Source organism: Nasonia vitripennis (assembly GCF_009193385.2).
Source record: "Nasonia vitripennis strain AsymCx chromosome 4 unlocalized genomic scaffold, Nvit_psr_1.1 chr4_random0003, whole genome shotgun sequence".
NCBI classification, from domain to species: Eukaryota; Metazoa; Arthropoda; class Insecta; order Hymenoptera; family Pteromalidae; genus Nasonia; species Nasonia vitripennis.
In genome coordinates, this window is record NW_022279638.1 from 5531338 (window position 1) to 5553211 (window position 21874).

The window sequence follows — 21874 nt, forward strand, 5'->3', positions numbered from 1 at the left end:
AAAATTTTGCTAAAAACATTGCTTTTTAGCAAAATAATTAGCATTTAAAATAAATTCCCCATGGTTGAATAAAAAATGCACAAAAATGTTTTAATGGCATCCTGCAAACAACTATTAATTGTTGATTTTTTTTAGGCACTCTATGGTTCCAAAAATGAAGATGGAGGCGAATCAAATATTCATCAGCGAACTACTCATTTGCCTCCATCAAGCGAAGAAGATTCACAGCTTTGTTCTAATCCAAAAATAGATACTATCTTTAATTCTGCTGAAGGTGATACATTTGTGTTTAGAGGTAGGTTATACACACACACATTTCTTGCTCTGTTCACTGATTGCTTGGTGCCCATTTCTTTCTTTTCTAGAAAGGCGCGACGGGATTATAGGTCTTAACGTCCGCTTGGGCAATTTCTGTCTACAGTCTAGGGAAATTAGTCCGAAAATTTTTTTCCACTTTCCCAGTTAAGAAAGAAAAATCCCCTCACCACAGTGCTCAGCGGAAAAGCGCGTGAGGGGAAATGAGCCACGGCGGCCGCGGCGCCGTTGCTAAGGAGGTCGGCGGCGGCGAACGGAGTAACAATGAGAGCCCAAGAGATCGAAAAGCGCAACTCTTTCGCAAAGTCTGACGATCTGCATGTGCGAATAATTTTCGTTCAACTAACAGAACTAATTTTGATAAATTTTCCAGACTCTTCATACCCTTTGGACAATGAACCATCCAAAACTTATATATTAAATTATGTATCAATATCACCTCATACATTAGCTGGCAGATTATACTGTATATTAAAACAATATTTTATTCGTTAGACCTATAAATTTAGTTGGAGGAAGCTACGTGCCAATGAATTGGCAGCGGTTTTTTATGTTTGATCTAATTCTGTTGTAATATGTAAATAGTAGAATCGTGATCAGGCCCAAAATGGTGCACGTCGCGCTATCTCTCGGTATGTGACGATTTTGTACAGCGAAACGAGTTCAGACGAGAACAAGAATACCGCGCATGCCTCGCTACTAGACTGTATACTCCGCCGCCGTTGAGACAGACTATGCTGTACTGTACTCTACACTCTCCCTCTACCACAAGACACCAATGTGAGCAGACGTGCCGCCGACTATGGCTATTGATGACTACATATAATTAAATATATTGTTATTATTGTTAACCTCAGTGTTATTATTTTATCCATGCGATCGAATATGGTAGCAAGAGCATGGTTAGTAGTTTGTATTTCTCCTTATCTATATAGTTACTTTTGAGTACTATAAAGATAATAAAATAAGATTTGAAGTGCTGCGTGGAAAAATAGCTAAAGGTTCAAAAATTTTGAGGAAAAAGTTAAGTGCTTGCGGAGCATGGAATCAAAATTATTTGTCACAGTTTTTGCCATGTAAGAAACGTTAACACAGAAAAAGGGTTAGTACAGATAAATCGAAACAGAAAAATACAAGTATAAAAACGAAGGGAAAATCATTGACTACAGAATCATTAGAAGATTTTTGGAAAATAATTAAAATTAATGTGTGATGTTCGAAGATTAAAGTCTGCTAGTGAAACACGAGGCACAGTGCTAGTATAGAGCACGTAGCAATTTGGAGATTAAGCTTAGTTATAAATAAGTCAAAAAGCTAAGATTGAAGTAGAGCTCGATATAGCAACCAAAGAAGTAGCATAAAGTAAAAAATTAACTAACAATAATTAAGTATACGAGAATATAATTGCCAAAGAAAAAGCAATAGCCAAGCAAGCTAAAATTGAAGGTATTATGATACCAGTTTTTGATGGCGCCAACTACACAAGTTGGAAGATCAGATAAATGATTTTGTTAGAAAACAAAGAGTGTATGGAGTTAACAGTCAATAAAATGATAATACTAAAGGCAAAGAAGCAGGTTAGAAAATCGATCGATTCACAAATAAGAGCAATAATAATTAGTATTATATTCAACAAACAATTAGCTCAGGCAGTAGGATGGCGGATTACTACCTTGAGAATCCTGGCTCAAGCCTCGGTCAGGCAACATTTTTTATACATTTTTTTGTTTAATGTTCTTTAAATTGTTAGTTAATAAACTTCTCTGTATTACTTTAAGTTATGTTATAATATTAAGGACTGGGTTGCGACAAATTTCGGCCTTCGACGGCTTCGTTCCAGGTATCAGAGAAATCGTGCTCCCTCCCTCGCTGGTCCAACGTTTTCTCCTCGGCCTCGCGACCGTTCACGGCTCCCCAGGAGTAAAGGTGTACTGCTGTGGCTCTGGAGGCGTACCTGTAGTTACTCTAAGCACTAGGTAACTCTCTTGTGCGCCGGGTAAAGTTGATAAGCTCGCAATTTTCCGACGGTGTATCTAGCGTAGATGTAATCACGGCAGAAGCAAGATCGAATCTGAACGCGCAATCGTCTCTCCGCGAAAAAGTCCTCCGTCAGCGTCAGCCGCTGACGTCGTCTACTAGGGCATCTCATTACACTATATAATTAACAACTTAAGAGGCAAGCTAGAAAACAAAATTTTATATTTTATTATACAGGAAATTATGTGGAATTTTCCTGTAAGGTATAGAAATTAGAGGAATCCCTAAAAAATTCTCTGCAGAATTACTTAACATATTGTGCTTGTTATAAAATATATAGAATAACTTTTAATTTATTTTTTATAGTTATAGGTCTACCTCGCATGAAAAGCATAAAGATATCAATAATAGGTTACTAAATTTTATACGTTATATGCATGCCCATACAAAATTATGAGACAGTTTACAAAGTTTATCAGTTAATCTTATGCGACGCTGCGCCTTCCGACACAGGTGTGCAACACTTAGCGCCTCGTGTGCACTAGGATTTTTCTTTAACGGTAGGATTTAGTGCGATCGAAACGTTTAGGAGAACGCTAGGGAGATGGAACAATAATCACACTCAATGTGTTCAGTTTATTGCACTCTGTATTTCGCCCAGCTCTTTCCTACAACACGGTGGCTGTAGTGCCTCCTGCGCACAATGTAGCCACACAGGGTTTATGCTTGCACGCATACACACACGAGCCTCGCTCGCGCAGCAGACGTCAGGCTGCAGGCCCAGGTCCAGTCCGCTGAGGCTAGCTCTCTGTGTCTCTCTCTCTCTCTCTCTCTCTCTCTCTCTCTCTCTCTCTCTCTCTCTCTCTCTCTCTCTCTCTCTCTCTTTCTCGACTCCACGAAGGTCATAATGGGAGACTTCAACTCTGACCAGCTTTCTTCATCTGAAGATGCCAAGTTCATCAAGGCCTTCATTGATGAAAATTCCCTTTCTTCTATCCCCTATGGTGCCACGCATCATAAACAGGGTTCGGATACCTGGCTTGACTTGTGCCTAATCGACGAGCAGGATCGTCTGCTGTCACACTGGAAGACAGACTAACCTTTCATCAATGGACATGACCTTATCACGGCCACTCTCGACGTACAGATTCCACGATACGTACCTAACACATACTCCTACAGAAACTTTAAGGGAATCAACGCCGAGAAGCTAAGGGACTTTCTTAGCGCATGTGACTGGTCATCACAGATGAACTCAACAAGCATTTCAGCTCGATCTCCAATGATCCATTAGCTCCTGCTATTGAGGAATATCTTTTAACCCTGGAAAGTCTTGACCTCCCGGAACATTTCGAGTTTAGCACCGGACGTGTTGGCTGCAGTATCGCACTTCGACACCCAGGCCAGGGGAAGCGACGGCATCCCTCAGGTTGTTATCTCAAAAGCACTGCCAGTCCTTGCTCCTCTACTATGTCACATTTTCAACCTGTCTCTGTGCGAAACCCGTTTCCCATCTGCCTGGAAATTGTCACTTGTGCGTGCACTCAACAAAGTCAGTTCACCAACAGCCCTGACTGACTACCGTCCGATTTCACTTCTCTGCTTTCTCTCCAAGGCCCTGGAGTGGCTGGTGCACAGGCAAGTCTCACAATACCTTGAATCAAGGCTCTTACTAGACAACTATCAAACAGGCTTCCGCACTGGCCACAGCACTCAGTCTGGCCTAATTAAGCTAACTGATGATGTCAGGGCCGGGATAAACAAAAAGAAAGTGACACTCCTTCTTCTCTTTGATTTTAGCAAGGCACTGTATGTCATGTCCGGCTCCCGAGGAAGCTATCCACTTTCGGCTTCTCTAGGCAGGTTATCCGCTGGTTTGCCTCCTATCTCACTGGGAGAAAGCAAGCCGTCGTTGGTGACAATATCGAGCGTTCTTCTTTGCAGCGTCTTAACATCGGCGTCCCGCAGGGCTCCGTCTTAGGTCCCCTGATGTTTGCATTGTACATCAACGACATCGGTTTCTGTCTAGACTCTGATGTTTCTCATCTTATTTACGCGGATGACTTGCAAATTTACAGTCATTGCCACCTCGAGGAGCTCGATTCTTTATCAAACAAGATGAGTGCTAATGCCGAGAGGATAATGGACTGGGCTGCGCAAAACAAGCTTAAACTTAATGTTATAAAAACCAAAGCAATTGTCCTGGGCTCCCCATACTACATAAATCTACTTCCCTCAACAGCTAACACTTTCATTAATATCGGGGGTGCCCAGGTCAGCTTTGAATCCTCTGTGCGTAATCTGGGACTGGTGCTTGGCTCTAAACTCTCGTGGAAGGAGCACGTTACACAAGTGTGTAAACGTGCTCACTCGCTAATGTACAGGCATTACCTTTTTAGAAAGAGTACCAATCTCATATTGCGCAAACATCTCGTGCAAGCACTCCTATTTCCGATCATTGACTACTGTTCTCTTGTATACTGTGACTTGACGCAGGAACTCGACTTAAAACTACAGAGGCTCGTGAATACAGGAATCGGGTACATCTATGGTGTAAGGAGAGATGAACACATCTCCCCTTACAGGCGGGAGCTGCAGTGGCTAACCACTGACGGACGCAGGAAGTAATTCACAGTCTGCTTCCTTCGTAAAATGTTTAACTCGGTTGTACCATCATACGTACTGGCCTTTTTTGACTTCCGCGTCTCGCTCCGGCCTGTGAGGGGCGAGGTGACACCTCTGGAAATACCTGCCTTCGGGACTGAGACGCTGAGGAACTCGTTTCATATCAGCGCCTCATACTTATGGAATAGCCTGCCATCTCACATCAGAAACACCTCATCTACTGTCACCTTCAGAAAACTTGCTAAAGATTACTACTTTCAACTCGAAAACACATAATTCATACACACTCATGCACACGCACACACCTGCTCATTCTCGCGCTATTCATTTTCACCATCGGTACACTTTTACACTATACATAATCTAAACACGCATCAACTTACTGTATTCTACTTTCACCTCATAATGCTGTATCTTATTATTGTACAACATAATGTACACAAATAAAAACTATCTAATCTAATCTAATCTAATCTTTCTCTTTGTCTCCAACTCGCGTACCCACGCTAATCCCAGAAGCCGTAGCCTGTGACATCAAGCTGTACGCGCTCTCGGCTCTCTGTCTCTCATGCGCGCGGACTATATCTCTAGCTTGTGACAAGCCCGACCTGCTGCAACACAGACTCGCATGCGACTGACTGACACCTGGAACACACGCACACGCACTCGGGAGACTCTGCTGCCAATCAGCTTTAATCGTCGACCTGGGGTCGACGGGTAAAGGAGATCACGTTGACTCTCTTGCACGTCGATGTACTCCGTCGACAGCCGAGAGAAAACTGGTGGATTTCCCACTCGTCCTCATGTTCACTCTCTCCTCAAGCCCATCAAACCTGTAATTCTTGCTGGCGCCCGATTAGCTCAGGGTCTGCGCGGATAACGAGCCATGCATCGGCACTCGCTGATTGGCTCGCGACATGCGAAGGACCAATCAGCGGCGTGCGCCAACGTTGACGGTTAGCTACCCCGTTTCTCGAACTCGAGGTCAGGCCGGCGCCAACAACAAGTCGACTCGCTTGTTTCTTTCGCTCACTAGGGGCTTTGCCGCACCGATCGAGATTCCTCGTATCAGCGCGGCTGCAACGTCGCACTCATATAGAAATAGCGCAAGGATTGCGTGCAATTATCACTATATTATAATTTAATCAAAATAACTTTAGAAATGAAGAAAAAGTTGGCCCACGTATAGTAGTGTACAAACTAAATGAAGTTGTGCATGAGCGAAAATAGCTCAGGTAGTAGGATAGCGGATTACTGCGCTGAAAACCCCGGTTCAAGCCTCAGCCAGGTAAAATATGTCCATTGATGAAAGGGACAGAAGAAAGGGAATTTTCATCAATGAAGGCCTTGATGAACTTGGCATCTTCAGATGAAGAAAGCTGGTCAGAGTTGAAGACTCCCATTATGACCTTCGTGGAGTCGAGAGAGAGAGAGAGAGAGAGAGAGAGAGAGAGAGAGAGAGAGAGAGAGAGAGAGAGAGAGAGAGCTAGCCTCAGCGGACTGGGCCTGGGCCTGCAGCTGTCTGCTGCGCGAGCGCGGCTCGTGTGTGTAAGCGTGCAAGCATAAACCCTGCGTGGCTACATTGTGCGCAGGAGGGACTACAGCCACCGTGTTGTAGGAAAGGGCTGGGCGAAATACAGAGTGCAATAAACTGAACACATTGAGTGTGATTATTGTTCCATCTCCCTAGTAGCCTCAGCCAGGTAAAATTGTTATGTATTTTTTTATAAAATATTCTTTATATCGAGTGATTAATCAAGTTATAAATAGCGCAGACACGTTACGTAATAAATCACCCGAAAAATCACTTGATAAATCGCGTGATTTTTTGTTGCTGGGTTGTAATGTAATATTTTGAAAAACCCATAAACAAAGCACTGTAACTTAATGTTTCACATTAACGAAGTATACTGCTATCTCAGAAGCAGTGACAGAAATCTTGTTTATAAACAATCATCTACATAAAATGTTTGATATAAAAAACGATAAACCGATGAATATATACGAGGATAACTCAGGTTTAATTGCTATTGAAAAATTCGGAAATTTCACGAAAAACTCAAATTACATCAAAGTGCAGTATCATTTCATTAATGAAAAAAAAAAATTTTAAAATGTAAATAGCATAATTGATATTATTTTATTTATATACTATTTTCTGATACTATTTTCTTAGTGTTATTATTTTATCCACGCAATCCAAAAATTTCAAATTTTCTTTTACTATGACATTATACTGAACTTTTACTTTGTTTTTCAAATTTTTCAGGTGACTTGTATTGGAAATTAACTACAGACGGAGTAGAGAGTGGATATCCGAGATTAATTAGCACGTCATGGAAAAATTTACCTGGAAATATAGATGCTGCCTTTACTTACAAAAATGGAAAAACCTATTTTTTTAAAGTCTGTTTTCTATTCTATTTTGTGTTGAATAATCGCAAATATTATTCATACTAAAAGAATTATATTTTAGGGATCTAAGTATTGGAGGTACATAGGGAGAAAAATGGATGGAGATTATCCAAAGGATATTAGTGAAGGATTTACAGGTATACCTGATAATCTAGATGCTGTTACTGTATGGACGGGCAACGGTAAAATTTACTTTTACAAAGGAACCAAGTTCTGGCGATTTGATCCTTTACAAAAACCACCTGTTAAAAGTACATATCCCAAACTGATTTCAAATTGGGAAGGTATACCAGATAATGTGGATGCATCGATTACTTACCATGGCTATACATACTTTTTTAAAGATAATGCATATTTCCGATTCAATGATAGATCTTTTTCAGTAAGTATTGTTCAAATAACTAGTAAAATACTCGTTTGCACGCAATAAAAATATTGGAGAATAGGAGTTAACTACCCGCAGCCTTATGGCTTAGCCGTTATTTTCATACCTTCATTTAGATCTTACTCTTTTTTCCTCCTTACGTGCACAAAATTCGATTTCATGAAGACAATTGCGTTCGTCAAGTGTCATTTTCCCATGTGCACGCACATTATTGTATACGTCTTCGCACGCTTAGCTACTTTTCCGCGTGCTTTTCTCATGCGCATCTACAATTGTATGAAATTTGTAACGTTTACGGAGTCGTTAGCAATTTTGTCAGTGCTGCCGACATAGTTGTGTGAAAAAGGCTAGGATTTCACGTAGCTTAGGTTGTCGGAAATCGTCATACATCACTGGTGCGCTCCACTATTTCGACCATGCTGAGCGTATAAAGGCTCGCATACACATAGCATGACGAATAAGACTGGCGCGATGTCACTAGATTTATTCGTCAGAGGTATTGCGCGTGATCAATGATAGCGCCAGATTGTGTATTATTGATAGCAATATAACTACTCTATTGTGCATTGCCCTTTTTTGCTTGTCGGTTTTTTGCTAGCATCTGGCTCTGATGTACCCGTTTCTTTCTTTTTCATACAATAGGGCAGTTTCTTTCTCTGGGGGTTACACAGGACTCCATCGTAGGCCCTGTACTGTTTACAATATACATGACTGACTTAGAAAAAATTGTCTTTAGGACGCATAAAAAGATTAGTATACGCAGACGATCTAGAACTTTACACCAAGACAATATTAGATGATCTACCAGAGGCTTTGTCTGCCATGTCAGAGGCTGCGCGGGCTCTCGAGCGGTAGTCTGCGCGAGTTAATGTCTGTTTCAATTAATTGGATAGAAATCTATATAAAATAGCATGCACGTACCAATCGTTGACACGGTTAAGACCTACGGAATAGTTATAGACTTGAAACTAACATTGAAATCGAATATTGATTATGATTCTAGTAAAATAAATAGGGCTTGATACAGGATATAAATGTTTAAATTTAGCACCTTTGTTATTCTTGATAAGCAGCTGGCATGATCACTGGTTTTCCTTTATTTTAAATACTGTAGCTCGACATTCTTGAAGGTGACGGACGAACAGTAGAACAGACTGCAACAATTTTAAAAATCATGTAAGCGACACGTCAGCGGCAATATAAGTATATTACCCTATGGAGTCAATCTTCAGTGGCCTAGTGTACAAAAGTGTAATGTGCAATGTTACTTTTATACACATAAATTATGTATATGGGTAATTCCAACCAAGTTTTTTGAAATACCAAACCAAATGCTGCAGAGGACTGTCAATGTTATCGCCGTGTTTTCTATAAAAAAACATCAAAAAAGAAAACTGTTTATGAATTTTCAGCCCTCTAGGTGCCAACTGTGCTCGTGTAAAATTATTTAAATTCTCGGAACTCGCTAAAAAGTAGCTGATTTAAAAAAAAAGCCCCTCAGTTTTGCATTTTGACAAACAAAAATTAAATCATCCATAAATCTATGTTAGATTTATGTAAAAAATATTTTTATAACATAAATATATTCGAAAAGCGATATTGGTTTGAACAGCAGTAAACACCAAAATCAATGGTTTTTTAGTGACTTTTTATTAGACGCCATTATGTCAGTTTTTAAATAATTTAGGCTTGTTGCTCCTAAAAATCATCATTTTGGAAAGAACTTTAATAATACACTTCAATTATTAAAATTTATATATTAGAAGTAGAGTTATAGGACTTGGAAGGTAGCCTATTTTTTAAAAATCGCTAAGTTAGCCCCTCTGTAGCACGTTTCAATAAAAGTTAGCTGCAACATATTAAAAGAGACCCTAAAGTTTCGTTGGACCCCTAGACTTTATTTCATACCTTTGATTCCTTCTCTATCGTCAGATTTGGCTAAAATCGCGCATAATTTCATACAATATGCTTCCCTTTCCGACGCTCGTGCGTATACCTACGCTTGTCGGCTGCACCGACAATCTGTGCATGGTCCACTTCATCTCGCATATAGTAAGAAACAAACACACAACTAACGTTTGTTTTTTGAGAACATTGCTAGGGTCACGATTATTCTTATTGGTTTCCAACAGTTAACTTTAGGGGGCAGCGGTGAAACTAATTTGCGTTGTCCCACAAAGTTAGCCATCGAGAAGCAGCATTGTCAATGACCGTCATGTGCAAAGAGTTGCAAATATAATATTTTAATACTGATGTTCTTCAAGCCTCTAAACTCATCTATCCCAGATACAGCAAACTGCAAATCGAAAAATGAAAATTATGCTATACCAAAATCTCCTAAAACCACCTGGATCAGGCACAATAAAATGCTATTATAAAAGATGGCCATCAAGTTTTAATCAGTCAATCGTAAATAAGAGAATTTTTTCTTTATTACATCGGCACATCAGAGGAAAGCGAGCAAAAGCAAGAATTGTATCTAAAACAAACGAACAGCCATCGCAAACAAGGATCACAGCATCAAACGTGAAATAAAAAGTACAATTGTCGTTGGTAAGATACGGAAACAAATTTTTGATTGGTTAGAAAAATCCAAAACAATAAAAAAACTATCGAACTTCGGAAAATTAGTAGAATAGTAAATGCACACAGAAAAAGCGTAGGAATGCCAAAAAAGTGCAAGTCGCTTGTCGGTCCTGACAGAAATAAGGACATGCATAAGTGTGCGCGGGCCCTTTGCGCGCTCGCGAGCTGGGCCGGCGGCGCGTGCCTCGACGCATGCGCACTACGCAACGTCACAACGGAGAGCGCGCAGCGACGCGAAATTCAAATGCCTAAACCCACATATACTCTATTAAGCTGATTAAAAATAAACTGAACAATAGTTTTTATTTCCAATACATAACCAACATTTGTTTTTCTACTATGACGAACGTGGGAATTTGCGAGCAGAGCGAGCAGAGGGGCATCCTCCTAGTAAAATTAAAAAGTATCTTTTTACTATAAACAGTTATTTGAAGTCAAATTTGTACATTCAAATTTCAACAGTTTAAGTTTCAAACTGTAAATAAGGTACCTTAAACGTGTTACCTTATTATCTTATCTTATCATTAATTATATTAAATGGCTTAACGCACAGGTGTGCCGTTAAGCCTCTTATATCTTTTTCCAATTTCTTAACATCCTTGATTATATTAAAAGGCTTAACATGCCCGTGTGCCGTAAAGCCTCTTTTATTTTTCCCAATTACTTAACGTCCTCTTGTTTCTTAAAGGGTTTAACGTACCCGTGTGCCGTAAAGCCTCTTACTTATTTTCCCAATTGCTCAACATCCTCCATTTCATTATAGGAATTAATGTACCTTAATTACTTAACATACTATGTTATATTTAAAAGCTTAACGTACACGTGTGCCGTGAAGCATCAAATATCTTTTTTCAATTACTTAACATCCTCTATTATATTAATGAAATAAACTTACCTTAATTACTTAACGTCCTCTATTATATTAAAGGTTATACCGTACACGTGTGCCGTACAGCCTCTTATATCTTTTTCAAATTACTTAACATCTACTATCTACTATTATATTAATGTGCTTAATGTACTTGTGTGCCGTGAAGCCATTCACATCTTTTCTCAACAACTGACATATTTTATTTTTATCTTTCCATTACCGGCGCAGCCTTTTGGCCCAGCTGGCGGGGGACTTCCACCACATCTGTGTGGTAGTAATGCCGAATCCTATTTCTTTTTTTTACCTCACTATATCCCATACCTATATTTCTCCACCCTGCAAGACTCCTCCAGTGAGGACCATATTTTCAGACACACACTTTGCTGGTTAAGCCAGCACTCTCTGCCCATCACACCCACACACAGCCATCCGCACGGACATTTTCTAGAAACCCATGATTCATACTCCAAACACCTCCAAATACGTTTCTACGAAGTTTCAGCGAAACTGAAAATTGCACTATTACAAAACTTCCTTTTAGGAGGAAGAAAAAAAATACTTTATTAAAACGAAAATTTAATTAAAACATACATTTTTTCCATATAGCCTATACTTATGATTCAAATTCAACTGTCACATTAACGTTAAAGTGTGTTCAACTGTATACTGCGTTAAATATTTTTTTGAATTCTCATTTTTGAAAATGAGTTATAGTGATGAGATTTTTAGTATTAGTTACATTTAGGATTGTACATGATTTAAAACTATAAAATAATGCTCGCTTTGCTCGCGGATTATATATGTTGTTTATTATTTTTCATTGTGGATCATGTTTTACAAGAATAAAATATGTGAAAATTACTTTTTTGTATAAAATATGTCGATATAATAATTTATCGTTTTAATATAGTTTGTGATGCGATAAGATAAGATACAAACTTTTTTTTTTCAATATGAACTATTATCAGTTATTTAAATTAATTTTTATAATGGTTCAGTAAATCTGTAAATAATTTTATTTGATTATTATAATAAATAGCAATTGAAAACAATATAACAGATGATTTAACTGTAAAAAAAGCAACAAAAATATATATTATTACAACAAAATAATAATAAAGCATTACATACTACAACGATAAATTGGAGTTATACATGTGGATATATATGTACTCATATGAAAACATATAAGCATAATTAATAATATTCGAAAATATTGTATTGTGACGAGACACGAGTCTCGCACATATAAATACACATGAAGACGGCCGTAATAAGCATAACATGCGCAGCGAGCGAATACACACGATGCAAAATGGGCGCGCGCGTGCAACATTCACAAGGCGAGTCCGCACGAGCGCGGAGCGCGACAGCCGACGAACAGCTTAGCAACGACGCGCCAAGTGGCGCGAGCGGCGTACGCGCTCATACGTATCCGCACCGCGCGCCTTTATAAGACGGACAGCGCAACACGGTCGGGAAGTTCTACTCGAGATCCACTCCAGGTAACATCGTGCGCACACGTTACTACAGGGAACAGCGAGAGATAGATCTGCGCCGACGAAGTCGTCTCGTGAGCACGCGTGACGATTTGGTAGACGAACCGAAACCCGTATCTCCGAACCCCGAAACTCCGAATTCCCGTCGTGAGCACACGAGGCAAACCGGAACACCCGAGCGACATCGAGCCTCGTCTACGTGAGCACACGTGACGATACCCGGTGCCACCGTAAAAATCCTAACCAACAAAGCCAGCCTTACGCCGACATCTCACGACTCGCTTTATCTCTGTGCGCACACAGGATAAAGAGAGGAACGAGACGAGCGACGAAGACTTGTGAAGCCGTGCGTACACGACTTCATAAATCCGAGGGATAACCTCAAAACCCCGTTACACTATGGCCCGTTACACCTGGCCGCTACTGTGCGCACACATGGCGGTCGAGATCGTTGTTACGCAAGTCACCCGGAACGGTGTAGCCGTGCGCACACGACTCCACAGTACCGAATGAAATCCTAACCTTCAAACCCATCACCGATCCGCCATACCGTCACCGTACCAAAACACCGTAGCCGTAACCACCGACTCATTGTTATAGCGAAGTCGCGTAGATATTTTCGTAAATTGTTAACAGCGCTAGTTTAAACAATTCCATTTGTAAAAGCGAAATATTCTTAACCAAGCGCATAATTGATTTCTGTTTCAGACGGGATTTAACAACTGATTCCCAATTACTATTATCTACTTAAGGAAATATATTTTGTTAACATTAAAAACACAAAAACAGACTCTTTTATTGCCCCTTTCCCCAATCCAGATCCTGGAACCGACTGACTGCCCAACATCCTGGGGAAAGTTGGACCGTTACAGTATCAAGATTTTAGTCATTAAAAATTTTTTATTTTTAAATTATTTATGTCGATCTTTTTAATACACAATACAAGACACAAGCAGCACAGAACAGATACACAAATAATCATTAGTTAATACAGTAAGTTAATTTCGTGTTATTATATGTCACGTCAGCCTACTATGATCTAAACTGGCCGGCCAATACTCACGCGAATACCACGCTCGTCCAAAGGAGTACCTCACCACGGTAAATGGAACTGTTCCACGGCAGGCATAACGGAGACCAACAAACCAGCAACAGTCGGCAACGCTGTTCGACAAAGATATCGTGTTAATACTAGACTCAGGAGCAGGACCAAAGTTATTAAAAGAAAGCGAATGTGTGGATGGTATCAAAATTAACGAAAACGCTATTATTAAATTGACAGGCATCACAGCAGGAGTAACGCAGACACTTTAAAATAGAATTTCATTTGGTGAACAACGACTTTCCAATAAAAGAAGACGGACTGTTGGGATGCGACTTTTTCGCGCAATCGGGAGCAAGTATCGATTACAAAAACAGCTGCTTAAAAATTGGAGAACATATGATAACGTTCGCTAATAAGATAAATAAGGAAATCGCGGAGATTGAAATGAGCGAGAAAACGGAAATCGAACACAAAAAGATGGAGCGGAGTGCGCTGATAGCAAAAAAATCAAATCAAGTTACTCAAAGAAATATAAAAAATCTAAATCAAGGAAAAACTCAAGATAATATTCTAAATCAAGGGCGAAATCAAGTCGAAATCGAGAATCTAATTCAAGAACAAAAACAAGACAAAATCGGAAAAATAAAAATTCTAAATCAAGGAGAAAATCGAGATCAAAGCTACAAAGGCAGAAATCGAAAGCGGGAACAAAGTCGGGATAAAACCCGAGAGCTAAATCAAGAACAAAATCAGGCAAAAATCGAGAAACTAAATCCGGAAAGAGATCTTGATCAAGAACGAAATCGAAGTAAAAAAGTAAACAAACTCGAGGAAATGGGAAGAGAAAACTTAGTCGAAAAAGAAAGTGCGCTCGAAAAATTAGAAGCAATCAAGAAGGACGCGGGTCATAAAAAAGGAAGTGCCGGGGGAGGAGATTATTTTTAATATGCACACTAAAATAATCAGCGTAATCCTAAGCCTCAACAGCCTAGCCGGGTACAGCTCGGAAGGTACAAGGATAGCACTAGAAAGAATATTGGATGCAATTAAACAAGGCACCTGGCGAGAAGTGAAATTCCACGGTGTTTTAGAAAAAGCGCACGAGCAGCTGTCAAAAACCCGCAGGGACCTGCAGGATGAGCGGGTAGAGGCATGCGTATATTGTCAACCCGCCACGATCATAAAAATCGAAAGGGTAAAAAAGGTGTCCGAGCAACTGCGCTTGGAGCATATTTCTGAGAGCGAGAAAATCGGGGTACAGAGGTTAGTAGAGGAATTCTTCCACGACATATTCCATGTAGAAGGGGAAGATTGTCAAAAACACCGCTACTTAAATTAACAATACCTACAGTCGACGAGGTACCGGTATCAACTAAGCCTTATCGGCGCTCGCCCGAAGAAAGAGAAGAACAGGAAAAACAGATAGCCGAATTACTCGACGAAGGCATTATCGAAAGGTCCACGTCATCTTTTCGTAGCCCGTGTTTTCTAGTGCCAAAAAAGCCTAACTCCAAAGGCGTTGTGAAATTCAGATTAGTTATCGATTATAGTAAGATAAATGCTAAAACTCTGAATGATCAATTTCCAATGCAAAATATACTTGACATCCTCGATCAACTTGGGGGAGCCAAATATTTTTCGGTTTTCGATTTAAAATCGGGCTATCATCAAATAGAAATATCAGAAGAGTACAGGCACAAAACAGCATTTGCCACGCAGAGCGGACTGTATCATTTTACGCGCGGCAGTTTCGGTCTACACACAATGCCGGCGACATTTTCGCGCGCGCTCGCAATAGCACTCGCAGGCCTTACAGGCAGCGAACTCTTTATCTACATGGGCGACATAATAGTACATTCGGATTCGTTTGAACAACATCTAGAACGAATCAGACACTTGTTTGAAAGACTAAGAAAGCACGTATTTTAATTACAGGCAGATAAATGCGAATTCTTAAAGAGGGAGGTCGCCTATCTCGGACACATAATATCGGAAGCGGGTGTAAAACCAGACCCTAGAAAAATTGAGGCTGTAAAGGACTATCCCGCTCCTCGCAATAAAAAAAATATAAAACAGTTCTTAGGCTTTGTAGGCTAATACAGGAGGTTCATTGACAAATTCGCAAATATAGCAATACCATTAACAGAAATGCTTAAAAATGACGCGGAGTTCGTATGGACCGAAAAGGCACAAAAAGCGTTCGAAATTCTACGCGATAAACTGTGCGAGGAGTCTATTTTAACGTTCCCGGATTTTAATAAACCCTTTACGCTGGTAACTGATTCGTCGAGTTATGCACTCGGAGCAGTATTACTAAACGGAGAACCGGGAAAAGAACATCCGGTAGCATATGTCACGCACACTGACGGGGGCGGAAAGAAAATGGGACACGTATAATAAAGAGGCAAACGCGCTAGTATCGGCAATCAAACATTTTGGACCGTACCTGTTCGGGAGATGTTTCGATTTGATAACGGATAATATAGCGCTACAATGCAGACGCGCGGTCGAGGCGGAAGACTACAGGGGGAGAAATATAAAGAAGCTATAGCAGCTCTAATACCAAAAAAACGCAGGCCGAAAGAAAGTCGCTCAAAAGAACAGGTAGAAAAAGAAAACTCAGGAGAAAGTCGGGAAGAAAGCTCGGAGATAAAGCAAACCACCGCGAGGGGACAGGGCGATGACGAGCGGCCGGGAACGGAGGAGCTCAGAACCGAGACAACGGAGACGCGACAGGACTCAAACGAGGGGGAGGTACAATCGGAAAGCGACATTAGAGAAACGCAACAGGGGATCGATGAGGGGGAAAGCGACGACCCGGGAGAAGGGGCGGAACCCCCGAACACGACTGAAAATGGAAGCCAACGGGATATTCAAAACTCAGAGGAAGCCATTATCTGCCGAGAACAGATGTTTATGCGGAAAGACAACTTTATGTACTTTATCTCGACAAAGGGAGAGCCTTGCGATGAAGGGGCAAGACAATTAAAAATTCTGGGAAAGTTACCGATGTTCGCACGACTACAGGTCGAAGTTCCAGCGTCGATACGCGTCAATAATAAAACGCATATAGCGCTTCCATTACGAGATAAGGCTCGAATCGGACCGACCCTGGCACGACACAACATCGAGATTTTGTGCACCAATTTAATTCCATTTTTAAATCGAGCAGACTTGAAATCGATAAGTATAGCAAAAATAGAAAGAATCGAAGAATTGGAATGGCGCGACGCGATAAAACCATTAAAAGAATCACTCGCTCGCTCGCATACTAAACTAATAATTTGTTTGGGGCTTAAAAAATATCCATTCGCGGAAGATCGTGAAACAATAATAAAAGCGGCGCACCCGTCAATAGTCGGGGGACACCGCGGCGTAACAAAAACCTATAAAAGAATTTACTATTATTGGGAAAATTTAAAGGAAGAGATACAAGCTTTCGTGCGAAAATGTTTAGACTGCCAATTAAAGAAATTAGTTAGAGTAAAAACAAAACTCTCTATGGTGATTACAGACACACCAACAGTAAGCATGGAAAAATTAGCCATAGACGTAGTAGGCCCGCTACCTCCGACGGATAGTGGCAACGAATACGTACTAAAGTTCCAAGACAATCTGACAAAATTCGCGATAGCCGAACCAATGGGGGACGTTACGGCAGCGACAGTCGCAAACGCACTAATACGGAAAGTCATTTGTGTTTTTGGAGAGCCGAGAGTAATATTAACGGACCAGGGAACAAATTTTCTTAGCAAACTAATGAAAAGAGTGGCAAAACGATTTAGAATTAAACAAATAAAAACAACGCCATTTTACCCACAGTCGAACGGGTCACTCGAACGCTCGCATTCCAGACTGATGGAATACGTAAAGTTTTTCGTACAAAAGAATAAAAAAGACTGGGACGAGTATATAGACCTAGCAACATTTAATTTTAACACCAGTGTTAGTGAGGCCACTTGGCACACGCCGTTCGAGCTCGTATTCGGGAGGCTAGTACGCACGCCGGAAGAAGGCGAACTCGATGAGGAAGATTTATTACCAACCTTTAATGGTTATATGAGGGAGCTGGTAACCCGACTTAATAGTCTCCAAGCGACGGCGAGAGAAAACTCGATTAAAGCGAAGGAGAGGGCAAAACAATATTATGACCGACGAGTAAATATTAAAACACTACAAATTGGAAACCACGTATGGCTACTAAGCGGCCCGAAACCACATAAATTCGAGGATCAATATAAAGGACCATATACAGTGCTCGACGTGAGCCCCAACGGCAACGTAAAAATACAAATAAGCGCGACTAAAGAAAAAATCGTACACGCGAACAGGCTACGCATGTCGCATGTGGAGAATGAAAATGATAAGACTAAGTAGAAGTAGAACTACAACATAATCGTACGCACATCGTAAACAATGCATGAAAAGCACAGTAAAAAAATTTAAATCACATTCAGTGCAAGTTGTAACAATTTTTTTTTTTTCAAACACGCTACAGGCCAACACACATACGCGTGCCATTATGGCAGACACGAATACGCGTACTCTAGAAATACGCGATCACCAACAAACACACGCTTCAAAATTTTTTTCTTTCTTTCCTTTTCCTGCTACCTACCCGCTCACAATAACCATAAAACGACTACAAATAAAAACAAGAACCAGCAAACGGTACATGCAAACAACAGACAAACATGCTAAACAATACACATAAATGTTTGATAGATAAAAAAAAGAGAACGCATGACGTTTAATGAACTAATTACAATGATTACAGATGATAAACATGTGGATTTTGTGGCTAACAACGATAGCTCAACTTTTCATCGGGGGTGCCGCGATAATAGCATACGACTATTCGCAGCAAATCTCTAATTTAACAACCTTCTCGTTAATTAACGTCGGAGAATGCGATATAGAAATGGCGGTAGTAAACACGACGCGGGTGTTCGTAAAACTGTTGCAAATAAATGAATTTACGAACACGCACGTAAGATTCTGTAAAGTCGAAATAAAGAGAACGGCAAGAACCTGCGGCGCGTTTTCGCACTCGAGCGACGTGTTTAGAGGCAAGGTCAAATTTCTCGACGAGATAACGGGAGAAGAGTGCAAAACAATGCATAGGCATCGAACACACAGGTTTCGCGACGAGATGATTACTAACCTGAAAATAAACGCGACTACGGTGCACCCGATGACCTTCGCGGGAAAAATAGATCATTCAGGAAATTGTGAACAAGCAGTCACGTACATGGACCCATACGGGGTATACGACAAAGTAGTAGTTTCAGGATATCTCAAAATAACGTTAAAAGAATACGAAGCATCAGTTAATTTAAATACGAACACACTTACGCAGGACCAATGCATAGACTCGGAAGACGGGTACGCGTTTTGAGACCCGGTACCGCCAACAACGTGCGTGTTCAATAAATACGCGGAGTTGTACGCAGGCGAAGTAAATAAAGTCACGGAGGAAGGAAATGCGCAAAGGCCGGTGTATATTATGGAATCATCGCAAGTCACGTTCGCGTTTACAGCGGTCGGCACAGTAAACGTATGCGGATACGACCTCGTGCGTACAGAACACTCGAAATTATTATTTTTAGAAGGCTTGCAAACTGAATACTTTCGAACTGTAAAAGCGCCGTCAGTCAATAATTTAGACATATTTGCGTATGTAAATTCAAAATTTGTGTATGTAGAAAAACATATAAAGGGGCAGATTAAACAGCTGTACCACGATTTAATATTACAAAAATGCGAACTCGAAAAAAGAGTAATAGCAAACGCGCTAAGCATAGCGGCAGCGGCACCAGATTTATTCGCATATCAAATCACAAAAAAAGAGCGGCTACATAGGGTTATTAGCAGGCGAAGTAGTTCACTTAATAAAATGTGTGCAAGTCGAATTACACCGGAGGGAAGAAAGCACTTGCTATCAAGAGCTGCCCGTAATGAAAGATGACAAAAAATACTTTTTGACGCCGCGAACGCACATACTTAAAACGTTCGGGACAGAAACTACATGTAATCCACTAATTTCGCCTATGTTCCAACTAGAAAACGAATGGTACACGGTGCTATCAGGGTCGGTAACAAAGGGAATAACACCAAACACGCTAAAACCAAAAACGAAACCGACGTGGAATTACACGGACCCAGCGAACCTCGCGAAAAGCGGAATATATACGCCGGCGCAAATACAAGCGCTGCGACATCACCTAATGTTTCCGATCGAAAAGCCAGCAGTGCTTAATTCAATCGCGATGAGCATGTCGGGCAGAAGCTATAGAATGGATGGGCTATCAGTCACGAGACTGTTCGATGAGAACACTATGGCGAGACTAGCGGAATCAACGTGGAGTAGAATATGGGGAAAGTTTTTGACATTCGGCTCGGCTTCGGCGGGGATAATTGGCTTGTTTATGATAGCGAGACTCGTTAAATTCGTGTCTGACACAATAATTCACGGTTATGCTCTACACTCTATATACGGATTCTCAATTTACATTTTAGGAAGTTTCTGGATCTCGGTAACGCAATTATTGTTGCATTTGGGATCGCGAAAGGAGAAATCAAACGAACAAAGCAAGGAGGGGGAAAAGGACCCGGACTCTCAGCCGCAACCGAACGAATACCAAACACAAGCCCCGCCCCCTGCGAAGGACGTCGGCATCGCTCCCGCAGCGATTTTAACCGAGGGGGGAGAGCAACCATTGCGGTATCAAGCGGTAGCGAACCAATTATACCCGGTGTTACCAAACGCTAACGGAGTATTCCCGCCGCGAAAGAACTTCAAACGCTCATTCGAAACGGAAGTCTAATCAAACAAAAAATTATCGCCTCAACAACTCTGTTGTAACTGTACCGATACGCTTATTGTAGTATGTATGCACTTGATGACAAAGCAAAGAAAACATTAGTAAATCAATTAATCGAAGTCAGAAAAGAAATTACGTGGTCAGCACAAAGACGCGGTGAGTCGGCGAACGAATAGGGAGCACAAGTAGCGGAACTCCTCCTAGCCTACAATAGTAAAGGCAATTTGGCAAAGACTGAAGTATTCGAAATCACCGATTCACCCGGAGATAGGGAAAGATTGGCAATTTATTCGTTCTTGAAAGGAATCCGAGGTGAAGTTAAGAAGTATATGTGTGATCTCGCGGTTTATAAAGACTTAACACACGCGAGAAGACATGCACAACAGATCGCGCGCCGCCTGGAAGGTATTAAACAAATTAAGAAAACTATGATGACCTTTGTCTAGAATAGCAAACTAAGCGTAGAACTTTCAAGAATGATAAAGAGCTAATGAACCACTACTCGGTCCGTAACGTATTGGAAGGTTGGTACTCGTTCCAAATTAGAGCGGGAGTACACGAATACTACGCTAACGATCACAAAAAACTGTATTGTCAACTCTGTTACCATCAGCTTGTACAAGATACTCGGGGCGATTACGTCCGATTTCTAGACACACATATACTCTCAAAAATCACTTTACCGACTTCTTGCAACATTTGTGAGGCGACACTGCTTGAGGTAACGCCAGCGCGCGAATGCGAAAAATGTCACAAGATTTATACCGGGCAGGCAGCAATCAGGAGGCCGACCGCCTCACATTTCGTGATTGGTTTGGTAAAACTGAATCCGAACTAATCAGAAATTACGAACGTGTTAGCTACCAATACGGATTAAATTTTCTCTGGATCATAGAACTTGATTTTATTGTTACAAATGTTCCTACCAAAGTTGAGAAATCGTAATTATATTATATCTCTTACAAAAATTAACTTAATTATACACTGACTTTGAAAAATTATGATCGAGTGTATGATTCATGTTATAACTTTTTGCAATGTATGTCTATGTACTTTTTGTCAGCATAAGTCCTAATTCATATACAGGGTGAGTCATTTTAATCTTTAATCTCAATAATCTCGTTGGCAAAGCATGCCAGCGAAAAAAGTTTCGGGTAAAAGTTTTAGGATTTTTCCCTGGCTATATGATGATGACCTGTCATTGAGCGTGACCTTCAAGGTCATTTGAAGGTCAAGTCGATTTTTTCAAATAGAAACCCCTACTTTTGGCACCAGAAATGGAAAGAGCGGGAAATTTTACGTTTGAATATCACCTTGCCTTGAACTTGAATT

The 21874-nt window shown here is 40.7% G+C and overlaps 1 protein-coding gene across 8 annotated transcripts in view; it reads left to right on the forward strand.

Annotated features, from left to right (window-relative positions):
• The window catches only part of Mmp1 (matrix metalloproteinase 1), a 330832-nt gene that overhangs the window by 290370 nt on the left and 18588 nt on the right, over positions 1 to 21874 (forward strand). For all 8 annotated transcript variants that reach the window (XM_031928038.2, XM_032601880.1, XM_031928035.1 and 5 more), the window contains 3 exon segments: positions 136 to 295; positions 7187 to 7323; positions 7394 to 7714. In XM_031928038.2, the coding sequence (XP_031783898.1) occupies positions 136 to 295; positions 7187 to 7323; positions 7394 to 7714 (618 nt within the window).